Here is a 13452-nt window from a genome sequence, read left to right on the forward strand (position 1 = left end):
TCGGCTGCTAGGATGCCTGGGACTTGATCTGGTGCCAGCTGGGCTGGATTATCTGAAATGCATATGTAGAACAGCGTTTCTTAAACCTTTTTTCTCTCAGGATCCCTTCCCACTTTGGAGAACCCCAACAGAGCTTTTGTTCATATGGGTTATATTTATCGATATTTACCATGTTGAAAATTAAAATGGATGCATTCACTGCTGCTATCACTTCTCATGATTGTTTGATGGGATTTTAATATTGTATTCTTTTTCAACATGGGCTGGCAAATAATTTTGATTTTGCGGGCCCCTGAGAGGGTTTTGGGGGACCCCCAGGAGTTCTAGGGCCACACTTTAAGAAACTCTAGAAAATAGCTGGTGGGAAGAGGAAGAAAGATCAGCTCTGGCTGATGAATCACTTCTAGAACTGATCAAGGATTATGGCTCTACTCTGAATGCAGAAAATCCCTAGTTCCATCTCTCCCTTCTCTGGTTGAACATTTAAGGTCACAAGGGTGGGAAGCGGCCTATACATCTCCTGTCCTCCAAAGCAGATGGCCTGGTTCACATAGCACTCTTATGCCATATGTTTGGTTTAGTTTAGTGTGAGGCATTAACTCTGCCATTGTGACTTGTAACCATGACTCAGCATACTACGTGAACCCAACATGTGCCTTATTCCATAAATTATGGCTAAACAAACCATGGCATAGGATAATGTGTAAACCAGTGTTGTCCAAACCTGGCCACTTTAAGATGAGTGGACTTCAACTCCCAGAATTCCCCAGCCAGCCAGTTGAAGTCCACTCATCTTAAAGTGGCCAAGTTTGGACAACACTGGTGTAAACCCATCCAATGGTAGGCTAAATAAAATATTGCCCTAACTCATGTGCTCCAAGCATTTTTATTTTGCTTCGTTTTAGTGTAGATCTTAATATATGGACATGGGCTTTCTCAGGGGAGCAAGCGACATCATGTGCATCACGATATCATTGGGAAAATTATGCAGATTATGCAATTTGCGTCGTGATATAATGATGCATGAATGGTATCACCATGGCTTTGATGCCTGTGTGCATAGAGGCAAGAAACATTTGCTTGGATGTAAACCATCACCATACAGGGACAGTTCTTCCAAAGCCAGAAGTGGCTGCTCTTGTTGAATACGAATGGCATATCCAACCCTGATCCTTTCTAATGTGTGAACAATTCCTTGTTTTGCCTGTTGGGTTTCTTCTTTCCTCTCAGATATCCATCTTTCCCACCAACACCAGGTCCCAATATGTCCAGCTGTGCAAATCTGGAACAGAGAATGTGAAAAAGTAAAGCTCCCTTCTTGAGGTATTCGGGAGGAAACCTGCCAGTCCAGACCTCTCTGCTTCCAGATATTCCAGGTTCACATTGGCCTTAAGAAGATGGCAATGGGAAGATGGCAATGGGGATCAAAACTTACCTCGGTTATCCACGGTGGGGCTAGAAGCACTGAGTATGTGTGGGATGGAAGTCCCCATTTCCAGATCAGTTAGAGTGAGCTCATTCATGAAATATGGCAACTGCATCAGAACAAAGGAAAGCCAGAGAGAGGAAGAAAGTTGCTGTCAAGCTGGCATTCTTTAGTAGTCAAATGTCAGGCTCCTAACTGCCACTCACAAACAAGAAAGCAAGATTCACAGAGGGTCCCTCTGTTAGATTTATTGCAAAGAAAAAGGGATTAGGTAACACAATCTTGGAAAGCAGATATGGATACTTTACCTTCATTGAGCAAAGGGTATATTAAGATATCTTTGATGCTTTTGATCCTCTTTCTAACCGCCTCTTGACTTGGGGCGGGAAGGGTGCTAACTATTTAGAAGATACAGAAGGAATGTCCATCTGCTCTTCTGCAGTATTTCACAAATGTCCAATCCCATTCACAGGGTCGGTTAATTCTCTGATGGAAACACCAGCACCCAACCGATGGAATTAACTCTGGGAGTGGCTCCCAAAATGGCTCCTTAGGAGGGCTCAACCAGTGTGGCATCTTGCTTTGCCACTGCCCACTAGGAACTCAGAGGGTGGGGGACTTTCGCTAAGAATGATGTCGGCCAAGACTGGGACCTGACCAGTCCATCTGCATTCAGCAAGCGCACAACATCAGCCTCTCCGGCTGGCAAACAATGTGAATCGCTTGGTCTAATACGGTGAGACAGTTTGGAGCACCCAAAAATTAAATGTCAAGAAGGAAGTATTGGGTTTGCACCCCATGGTTTACTCAGCTGATTTTGAGGTTTTGCATTATACACAAAATCATAAACTAATCATGTATGTTGGGTTGCATGACATTCTAGGCTGAAACATGGTGATGAATTTGTGACTCAGTGTGTTGTGGGAACGTAGGGTGAGGTGCATTCATACAATACGTGAATGAGCAAGTCTGCGTCCAAGTCTCACTTTGGAGCCCGGAAGCGATGACCTCTGAGTATCTCAGCCTCCTTCCTGGGCAGCAGGGCAGGGCAGGGCTGGGTTTCTTTGCCACCAGGAAGGGAGCTCAAGAAGACAATGGAAAGCAGCTCTTCCTCACCTTGATTCTGCCCAGTTTCTTCTGAATCTTGTCTGAAACTTGGTCTGCCCAATATTTTTCCCTTAGGAAGTCCCAAAACATTCGGCCAAGCATGGCGTTGACCCAAGCTGTAGGAGGGGTGGGGGTCAGAATCTCACCACCAAGGAACTGAAAGGAACAAAAGGGAAAGAAATCACCCATCTTACCGGACTATAATGGCCGCATGCCCTGGTGGGATCTAACCACCCTTTACATTGCTCACTATGCTAAATTGAGGGAATTGGCAGAAATTATAAGACGGGGTGGGTGGGGTGCTAAATCTTGTTAGTTGATGCTACTTAAGTGCTGGGAAGCACAACATACATAAAAACAGAATGGGGTTTCATTGCGTGGCCACCACCATCTTAACATTTTCGACCCCCTTCGGTAATTGCCTCTGATTGCCTTTGATATCATGAGGTATTTTGTGCAGTCAGCAAAATGGTACCTTCACCTTACGGGTCTGAAAGTTGGCATTCAAAATATTTTGGCAAAACCTGAATACTTGGGGACGGTACTATTAGCTTTAATCTTTCAGCAAGTAGAATGTCGCACACCTAACCAGCAGCCAGTAAACTCAGTGTAGCATATCTCTCTTATTTTATCAGAAAATAGATAATTTTTTTATTTTTTTAGACTGCAGATCTGAGGACATAATATGGGAAGCTTTGGGGGAAGCAATTCTGGCTGAAGCAAAGAATAAACAGCTTTTAAATAGCGAAAATAATATGTGTCTTGCAAAATGTCCAAGATATATTCTAAATAATCAAAGATCTCATTGATCACATTGAATCCAGATGGTTCTATTTTAAAGAAGGAGGTTTGAAAAGCAATTCCTAATCTTTAAATTTTGCTGATGCATTTTTTAAAAATACAATGTTTAACTTGTTCAGTTTTATATGTGTATGTGTATGTGTACGTATATATAAATAAAATACACACACACACATAGGTAATCCTTGTTTAGCAACTGCCTTGTGTAGCGACTATCTGCAGTTATGACGGTGATGAAAAAGTAACTTTATGACCAATCCTCACATTTACGACCTTTGTAGATCTGTAAAGCAAAGGAAAGCTGAAGTGAGATCATAAGCACAGTTGCAGTTTCATCTAGCAACTGCTTTGCTTAACAGCTGAGTTGCTGGTCCCAGTTGTGGTTGCTAAATAAGGACTACCCTGTATGTATGTATATATGTGTATATATATGGGTGTATGTATGTATGTATGTGTCTGTGTGTCTGTGTGTGTATAGACACACACACACACACACACACACACACAGAGATTTCAGCAAGGTTTCCTCACCTTTTTGGATCCAGGGCTGGCTGTTGCACTAGGACATGACTTCAGGTTGGAGTCACTGACTGCCGGAATGATTCGGGACATGTACACCTTGTAATCCGATAACAATTTTTCTTGGATAGTGATGCTCAGGTCCTTGGGCTTGATTGCAGAGAGGAGGTCTTCGGTGCTATTCCCACTGCTGCTGTTATTGTAGATCTCCTTTCCTGCGGGGATGGGCTGGTTTACACCTGGCCAAGAGAAGGGATGGTTGCTATAACAGAGAACGCCAAGACCGGTCGGGACTGGGAGGGCAGCCATATCCATGTTATGAGAGTTGCGGCTGTTAACTTGCATAAATAACAGAGGTGGGTTGTGCTGATGCCCAGAATTTGCCGACTTACTAACTTTTAGCACAAGCTTTTACCAATCGGGGTTTGCTTCTGAGTGTAAATCACTCAGACTGGGTTTGGGACCAAAGTGGGGATCAAAAGTTAACCCTCAGTAGGTTCTAATCCAGCTTGGTTCTCAATGTTATTTACTTCCTAAAAAATCAATCACACGCTTGTTAACTGAAGAAACAGCAGCTTGGCTCAAGTGAGACTATATGAAACGTGCCCTTTCTTTACAGAGCACCCAAGCAGAGGCATCTTCAGGGGCTCAAGAAAGTCAAGGTGGCATTATCAACCATGCGATCAAAGACCCACTCCCTTTCTGTGAGTGACTTTTTTTACACCCCCACCCCCACCCCGACCCCAGTGGATATCCTAGCATGCAAGAGTTACCCTTGGCCTTAGAGCGGTGTTCCAGGTGCCCCATCCTAAAGGATGAACATGGCAACCAGGAACTGGATTGGGCCAGGACAAAAGCAGATTTGATTCAATTTAACTTAAATCAGAGTAATTATAAGCAGAACATCATTTCAGCCCAGGAATTGATAATTTCCTCATTCTATTTTTGAAAATTAAGAGACAATTATATTAACGAACGCTGGGAGCTGGACCCACACTTCCCCAGCCTTCTTCAACCCTGCTTTACCTGAGAGGAGTTCACCTTGGCTGGTGTGGTGTAGCTCATGGTGTTCAGCCTGGGAGGCCCTCACGAGGTATTGGTACCACTCTTCCTTATCCCTTCCTGTTCTGCCAAAAAGATAAAGTGTCCTTTCTGAGTCCTCAGCTGGGTGCTGCCCTGATACTTCCTTCTTTGGGTTCTCCTCTCCTGGAGACTCCACATCTTGGTCCTTTGCTGCTGGTCCTTTAGTCTTCAGATCCACCTGGTCTGGGAAAAGAATGCATATGGGATATTTTTTGTTCCACATCCTTTTGCGAGCCAACCCAGGTGGGAAGAGGAAGGCCTGAAAAATAACAGACAATTAAAAGTCACAAGAAAGCCAAGCCACCTTCTCCATGGAGAAACAGCTTGAATTACAGTAGCAGTCCTTTCACAATCCAAGTGCCATTGCGTGATCTGCCAGTCCCTTCAAGGAGCCATAGGTGCTCGATCTTGTGCTCTTTGGTGTCTGAATCCCGTGAAACCTTCCCTTGGAATGCCCAAAACTTGTGATCTTACCATAAGAATTATTATCCTAAGGCATCTCTCATAAAATTACCCAAATCTCACAAGAAGGGTGAGATCTGAGCCATTTCAATTTTAACTTCCTTCTGAGGGATAGTTTTATGCGGCAGTGGCTGTCTGATCACCCTGTTCTATAAGTAATAAACTAAAAATATATTTGAGAAGTTGGGTTAAGAAACTAAAGCCAAAGGCAAAAAATTCTGATAATGTGGAGAACTTGAATATTTCAATTAAATAACCTTCCTTTTGATTTATGAATGCCTTTTTCAAACCAAAGGCCCTGCTTGAATCAGGACCATGGCAGTAGGAATAGAAGGGCTTTAATCCCTTCTGGATTACACTGGAAGAAAGGTTTCATTTGCAGAAAGGAACGGGGGGGTCTTCCTCCGACTGAATCGTACCTGCAGATGAGGGGCAAAGGATGAAAGCTCTCCCGGGCCTCTCCGCCAAATTCCCAAGCTGCACTTGCCAGATCCCCAGAAGAATCCAGTCACAAACTGCCATCTCATACTTGCTGCCAGATATTAATTAGCCCAACATTTGCACCCTCAGAACAGCAAGGACAGATGTGAAAGAAGCAATAGCCAAATTGGCAATGACTAGAAAACAAGCAGGGGCGTCTACAGAGAGAGGGTAAAAAAAGGATTTATCATCCTTCCCTTACCCATTCCAAAGACTGTTGGGGGGTCAAAATAGTCAAGATGATGGCCATGAGTGCATGATCACATCCTCCCCCTTTTTACGTGTTGCAAACACGTAAAAAGGGGGAGGATGTGATCATGCACTCATGGCCATCATCTTGACTATTTTGACCCCCCAACAGTCGTTGGAAATGGGTAAGGGAAGGATGATAAATCTCAGGGTCACAGGAATGCATTTTGTTCATCCAACCCTGGCAAGAAGAAGAGCCCGGTTTAGTCTGGGAATGTTCAAAAAACTAGTATGATTCTTACATCTGTAATTAAGCAACATTTTCATGCACATTAGCCTCTGCCTTGTTCAACTGATAAGTAAACTGTGTGTGACCCTACATTAAAAGATAATGTGTGATGTTTCTTGACACATCAGACAAGCTGTTCATAAATCTTACCTTGGCTCCACTCATATCATAAAGTCGGTGGTTCACAAAAGCCACCTCAAAGTTCTCTTCCTCAAAGGTGGCTCGCCGAGGGATGCTGGTTTGGGGATAAGACAATGTCAAGGTAGAGCTTTCTAAGGTCACAAATACGGAATGGGTAAGAGAAGGATGATAAATCTCAGGGTCATAGGGATGCATTTCGTTCATCCAACCCTGGAAAGAAGAAGAGCCCGGTTTAGTCTGGGAATGTCCAAAAAGAGGGTTAAAATGTATCTGTTACTATTCTATGTTTTATCTTATTTATTGAATTGCATTTGCTGGAATAAAGGAAACAGCTCTCACATCCACATAAATGTGTATCTGAAGGTACAGAGGTGGCCAGCCTGAAATTCCAGATCCTGAAAAACACCTCAAAGCTCTTTTCTCCATTCTCTGTCCTCTTTCTGACAACTACAGAAGTCTGGGATGTATATTCCTGCCATACCGATGGAAGAACACTCTGTGTGTGTGTGTGTGTGTGTGTATGTATATGTATACATACATTACACGCACACACACAGCCACCACATGGTTACCTACCTCTAGATTAAAGCCAGTTTTGTATGAAAAAAAAATAGTGCCATGCAGAGAAATTTTTTCCTACCAATTTGATGAAAGAGAGTCTGCTTTCTAAGTTTCATTTGAAGATGACCTGCCTGCATGAATGTCCTGACTTCCACTTCACCATTGTTTCTCCATCCCTTTGCATCTATCTTAGCTACCCCACAGTGCCCAATCTGATGTCTTCTTTGGGACTTAACGAACGCATCCTCAAATTATTGCAACCACTTGGGTAGTTTTTAATGGTCAGTCTCAGAGCTTGGGGAAAAAAATCTCTCCCCCATTTCAAAACAGGCCTTCTATTTCCTTCCCATTTATTGAAAAATTATATATTGATGCACACAAAAACATTGGATGGCCCCAACCTTGATGGCCTTCTGTAAGGCCATGAAAGAGAAGTTCTTCCCACCAGGTACTAGGTCAGAAGGCAAGCTGAACCCATCCAGAATGAGGTTTTCCAGCGGACTGTGGAATGGTTTGGCCTTAATTATTCCATTTTGTTATCCTATTGGTCTAGCTTTGGTTCTGGATGTTCATTGTGGTTTGGTTTTAGTTAATTCTTTATACTTCTATCCAACCCGCCCAGAGCTGCTTTTGTGAATGAAGAGCCATATAAATCAACAGACCAAAGGCAGAAGCTGCAGTAAAGTGGGGGGTATTTCCTCTCCCCCATTTCTTCTGCCTCCCTATAGCCCTGGCATATTGGGAGCAGGGTCCACCAACCCAGTTGGGTTAGGTTGTACTACAACTCCCGTTATTCCAAGCCAGCCCAGGTTGGGTGTCCTGCCTTGGGTTAGGTTGTACTACAACTCCCATTATTCCAAGCCAGCCCAGGTTGGGTGTCCTGCCAACGATTAGCCTAAACATCTCCAAGTACATGTCAAAGGCACCAACTTGCTGAGGAAGGCTGTAGCCACAGCGATTGCATGCATGGCCATCCATGGGAAATGCAATTCTCCCAAGAGACGCCGTGTCAGTTGCATCAAACAGATTATTTGCTCTTTGACTAAGGGAATTCAGCTTTCCCCCACCGAAGGATCTCTGCTGACCATGGAGCAAAGTCTTACAGAGGGTTATCAAATAATAGTAAAATGGTTTTTAACTTAAAAAACAAAAACAAGCATTTATTGGTATCCTATGCATAAATCCAAAATTATGGCTTGTTGTCAGAATTTTTCCAAGGGAACCCTCATCCAAGCTTGCTCCAATCTCTAGCACTATTAGAACTAAATGTCCTACATTTTAAAAATAGCAACATTATTCTTATTTTTTTCACTTTTCATCTTAGAGCGGAATAATTAGAAATAATTTATTTCCATGAAACATTTCAAGGCCCCCCCAGTGTTGAGGAAGGTTGTGGATGGAGTATTGGCATGCTGGACTTCAAGGGACCATGGGAAAGGCTGTTTTCCCAAGGGACACTACTGTGTGTCAAATGGGCTATACAGGTAGTCCTCACTTTGTGACCACAACTGGGACTGGCAACTCTGTCACTAAATGACATGGTCACTAAGTGATATATCATGTGACCGTGACTTGCGATTTTATTGCTGGCTTCTCCATTGACTCTGCTTGTTGGAAGCTGGTTTTGAAGTGTGCAAATGGCGATCATGCGACCATGGGTCACTGTGATGGTCATAAATGTGAGGACTGGTTGTAAAATTACTTTTCAGCACCATCGTAACTTTGACAGGTTGCCAAACAGGGCAGTCATTAAGCGAGGTGTACCTGAGCTTTCTTGAAGAAGCTCAGCCTTCCATCACTGTATCCCTTCACCTGTATAATTAGAAAGAGTCTGTTTTCTAAAGAAACTAAGGAGTGAGTTCAGAAGCTAGCCAAGTCCTCTGCACTTTCTCCAACTGATTCCAAAGGAGCACCAATGACCACCTACCTTGAGCACATGGGGCTCCCATGGCTGCTGAAGTATCACTTGCAAGGGCAGCACGCCCTCGGGAGGGGGCCTTTTCTGTGGGGATAAGGCATGCTTTGGCACCAGCAGCAAAATAACCAGGAGACCAAGAAGGAACCCACAGGCTAAGCCAAGACAGAGGCCTGAGATGTAAGGAGGCAAAGGGAGGACCAGGTAGTTGTAGGCCAAGATGGCAATCCAGGTGAGAACTTTACATGGCACTGGGCTGCAACACTTGGGGGGCTGGACTGCCCCAAGAGATAAGAGGGACTGCATTTCCCCAGAGCCCTTGCTTTTCTTCTCAGCTGTCTCAACCACTTGGATGATGTCACCACAGGGGCCAACTTCATACTGGCAGTGTGAAGAGAAGGAATCCCACTTCTGCTCTGTGGGGAAAGATTCGTCCATTTCCACTCTCCTGGATAAAATGGCCTCAGTCTGATCTGTCTCATGGATGGGATGTTCCATACTATTCTCCAAGATGGGGGAGCCCTTGAAGTGGTGAGAAAGGGAATCGTGACCTTGTTGGTGCCTGGAAAGGGGTAATCGGAGCTTGGGGGATGTGTTATTCTCATCCCCAATTATTTTGCTGAGCCTGCTGAGTGGCTCCTGCATGGCTTCCGAAAACCTCCTTTTGGTGCCCTCAAACTTGGCTTCCTGAGCCTTAAGGAAGTTGCCCTTGCTCTCCAAAGGAGAATGGTTGGGAGATGATGGAGCAGTCCTTGAATTGCCATTTTTGTTCTTGGGCTGGGTGATTTGTCGCCATAGATGGATGTTGAGCTTGGAGTCTGATTTGGACAGTGTCACCTCAGGCTCCAAGCAGGAAATTTCAGTGGAAATGGATTTGACCAAGCTCAATAAAGGCTGGGGTTTGAGAGACGGGCCTTCCCGGGGCTCAATTTCAGTTGAGAAGGATTTCACCAAGTTGATTAAGGGTTTGGGGCTGTGTGGGTTTTCCAAACCAGTTGGTTTCTGAGATGCTGGGTGAGTTGGAGATGGGGAGTGGGAAATGGGGAAATCTGATTCAAGAGGAAATAGAGGACGGGATGACACACGGAAGGTAGGCTCTTTGCTGACATCTTCATCAAAGAAAAAGCTGTTGGGTGAGTCTGGAGCTGGAGCTTCCTCATCATCTAAGGCAAAGATCAGTTCATTTCCATACGCATCTTCCCAGGCAACATCCTTTCCAGACTTAGCAGCTGAGCAGTGGCTTAACTTTTGGGAAGGACGGGATGTTTCTCCCCAGTGATGGGGAGAAGGGTTTGCCATAGAAGGATCTGTAGGCGTCTGAGGATGGTCAGTCATCTTTCACAACCTCCCTGGGGCTGAGCCTATGGAAGTGAGAGACAAATATAAATTCTGAGGAACTTTAAATTCCAACCAAAATTCCCTCAAAGCAGCCACTCATTCCCTACAGCTTTATAAATGTCAACATGTACCCCTGGCTTCCCAAAGCAACACCTGTGATGCCGTTCAGCCCACAGATATGGCCCAATTGGTTTCATTGTATTAAATTTAGATTAATACAATGAAACCAACTTGTTCACTTGTTGTAAACCAACTTGTATTACTTGTTCACATGTTGTAAAGCAAAGAACTAGCCCTAAGTATCATGTTTACTTCTGGTCATGTTTCTTTTCCATGTAGGCTTTCTTGAAAAGCAACTTCTTCTGTTAAGCTTCTGGTCAACAGGTCTTTTGCACCTGGCCAAACTCACTTGCAGCTATCTGTTTTTAGAGTGTATATAACTTGCTCACAAATTCAGAATGCGATTGTTGGCCCTATAAATGTGGACACTCTTGAGTATTAGCAAAATCCTTATATTCCTGTATTTTGTGGGAACATGTATACAGGGAAATTCCTGGGTCAAGATGGGGTGGACTCGGAGAACTTTTTAGGTGCCAACTGTTATGATTCATCATCTCTTTCATACCATTTTGGGGGTTGTGGCTTTCCCAAAGTATCTTGGGAACTACAGTTTGGTGAAGGCATTAAACCAGTGTTGTCCAAACTTGGCCACTTTAAGATGAGTGGACTTCAACTCCCAGAATTCCCCAGGCAGCAAGTGGCCAAGTTTGGACAACACTGCATTAAACAGACCATGAGGAAAACTGCACCCCCGTTCCCCATTCCAGCATGTCCCCAAGGGCTCCCTCCCTCGAGAGAGGAAGAGGGCTCACCTGTCGACCACCAGCGACTCCCAGCCAGCCCTACCTCACCAGCAAGCATCCAAATCACTCCCTCATCCTTCCCTCAATGCCCACCACCATTAAGAGATTTCAAATTTCGGCCTCGGTTCCAAAGCAGCCAATTGCTGCTCACCCGTTGGGCCTTGTCACCAGCCAATTGGGCACAGGGAACAGAGGGAGGTAGGAAAGAGGTCAGGGATACACCCATGACAATCACACAACCTGGGCTGACCATGGTGGCGTGGCAGTGCAGCAGTGCTGAAGCAGCCACAAATTTCCCAAATTTCAATCCCACAGGAGTCCTGGAATTTGGACTCATTCTGTAAGTTAGCCCAGTTGAGGTACCTTGGTTCAAAAATTGTTGCCCTATGACACACCATTTCGCCTAGTTAAAGGTTACAGACATGAGAGTTTTAGTAGTATATAGATATGTGGCTGGAAACCTCAAAACGTGGATATTTCCAAGAACATTATCTTTATTTCTGCTAATTAGCCCCTCTGGCAATTTTTTCCCACTCTTTTGAAGCGACTTCTGACAGTTAGCTGCATGAGTCAGGAATTCCTGCATCTGATTATCTGCTGGATTAAGACTAACTGCTATCAATTATTAATTATCTTAAGCGGATTAAGACTAACTGCTATCACTTATTAGTTTTCTATGAGGAAATAAAAACCCACCTTTTTAAATTGCCCTTCATGAAGTGAATGTTTTCGCTGTTAACTTAAAAGCAATTCAACCATCCCTCTGGGAAATCATAGCCCTGAAATTACAAACCAGAAACAAACCAGCTAGGAAGATCTTGGCTGCAGCTCCCTCTGCCTCTGGCAGTGATTTGGCTCACATACTGCATTAAGACAACTGCCAACAAACCACAATGCATGTGGCCTGCTTCACTGACTATTTGGTGGGTATCTCTGGGAGGTGACCTCTCACCAATCAGCTGATACTTGGGCTCCTTTTGAACACAGGTTTAGTGCTACTCCAGAAAAGTGTTATTCAAGACAATGCTATTCTGGAATATGCCAAACCTCTATCCTAAACCTGTGCCCCTTTGAACACACTTGTTTAAACACTTGTGCAAAACCAGAGCAAGTTTCATCAGATGACTAAAACCCACCAGTCTAGTCTTCTGCCAAAATCTGCCTCCTACCAGACCTATCCTCAGTTTCTTCCCATGTGAAGGAGAGGGGTGGCTGGAGGTCTTCCTGCTGGCTGGCAGCACTGAGCAGGAGAGCAGGGAGGGCAAGGCAAGGAGTCCCTATCCTGAACATGCCACGTCCACTGTAAATAAGGACCGCAGCATTTGCCAGCTTCCTGACCCTGGCAAGGAAGGGATCGCCAACGGGGGCAACACATTTACATTGGTCCAGTTTTCTGCTGGCGCAAGGACTGGGGAGCAGACCTTTAATGTGAGAGTGAGGAAGAGCTCAAAGTACCTAAATAGGTTTGCTGGGTATCCTGCTTATATTCTCTGCAGTTTTAATCATCTACGCAGCCGTTAATCTTTTTCCAATCAAGGGCTTCACGTGCCTTGCAGAAATGGGTGGGGCCTGGCCCAAAGTAGGTGGGCTTGGGACCCACTTGGGACCCCACAATGGGTAGGAGGAGTTTCCTTCTTGCTTGGAAGCCATTTGAGAAAGGTGGACTTGTTGATGGAAGGACTTTGTCGGAGTAAACCCTATCATTCCCAAGTAGCTTTCTCTCACATTCTCCTTCCGAAACATTGTCTGTCTGTTGTTTGCTCTATTTTCTTCCTATCCTGAAATTCAGATAATTGAAAGTTAGATGCCTTTCTAAAAACATATTAGAATATATGATCTAACTGTGATCTCGGTTATTTGGAAACAAATAAGGTTCCTCAAAAAACAACACCCGCAGAGTCTGCCTGTGGTGCCAACTAAGCTCTCATCTGATTTAATTTATCTTAGATACTTTTAATCTTGGTCAGGGACCAGCTCTCTAATACTCTGTATGCAACTCATTTCAGTATTTCTAAGGCTTTAAAAATGTATTTATTACAGTCTGGAATGTAAATTTTAATCTTTTGTTTGAATTGTCATCTTCCTTACTAGGCATTAATTGTTGCTGGGCTGGGCAACTTTTTCTAGGTCAGAGCCGACACGTCAGGTTTTTTTCCTGGTGAGATGGTGATGACAGTGGAAGAAAAGGAGCTAGTTTTCGCAAATTTGGGAGTTTTGCAATGAGTTTGAATGGGAATAAGATATTTTTTGTTTCTGTGCTTACAGCCACTCCAGATCT

General features: G+C 44.2%; 1 protein-coding gene across 5 annotated transcripts in view; it reads right to left on the bottom strand.

Annotated features, from left to right (window-relative positions):
* Positions 1 to 13452, bottom strand: part of LOC103067884 (testis-expressed protein 2-like) — a 40977-nt gene that overhangs the window by 12946 nt on the left and 14579 nt on the right. For 4 of the 5 annotated variants that reach the window (XM_088152572.1, XM_088152582.1, XM_088152563.1 and 1 more), the window contains exons 2-7: positions 8986 to 10334; positions 6507 to 6707; positions 4880 to 5195; positions 3866 to 4092; positions 2543 to 2689; positions 1436 to 1535 (exon numbers count right to left, since the gene is read on the bottom strand). In XM_088152572.1, coding sequence (XP_088008698.1) covers positions 1436 to 1535; positions 2543 to 2689; positions 3866 to 4092; positions 4880 to 5195; positions 6507 to 6707; positions 8986 to 10308 — 2314 coding nt within the window. In that variant the 5' untranslated portion in view covers positions 10309 to 10334. Of the gene's footprint in view, positions 1 to 1435; positions 1536 to 2542; positions 2690 to 3865; positions 4093 to 4879; positions 5196 to 6506; positions 6708 to 8985; positions 10335 to 12629; positions 12953 to 13452 lie in introns of all 5 variants that reach the window. The other variant, XM_088152579.1, reaches the window with a different exon arrangement.

Source organism: Python bivittatus, unplaced genomic scaffold (genome assembly GCF_059951505.1).
Source record: "Python bivittatus isolate LINGU-HERP-01145 unplaced genomic scaffold, Pbiv_v1 ctg000030_np1212, whole genome shotgun sequence".
Classification (NCBI taxonomy): domain Eukaryota; kingdom Metazoa; phylum Chordata; class Lepidosauria; order Squamata; family Pythonidae; genus Python; species Python bivittatus.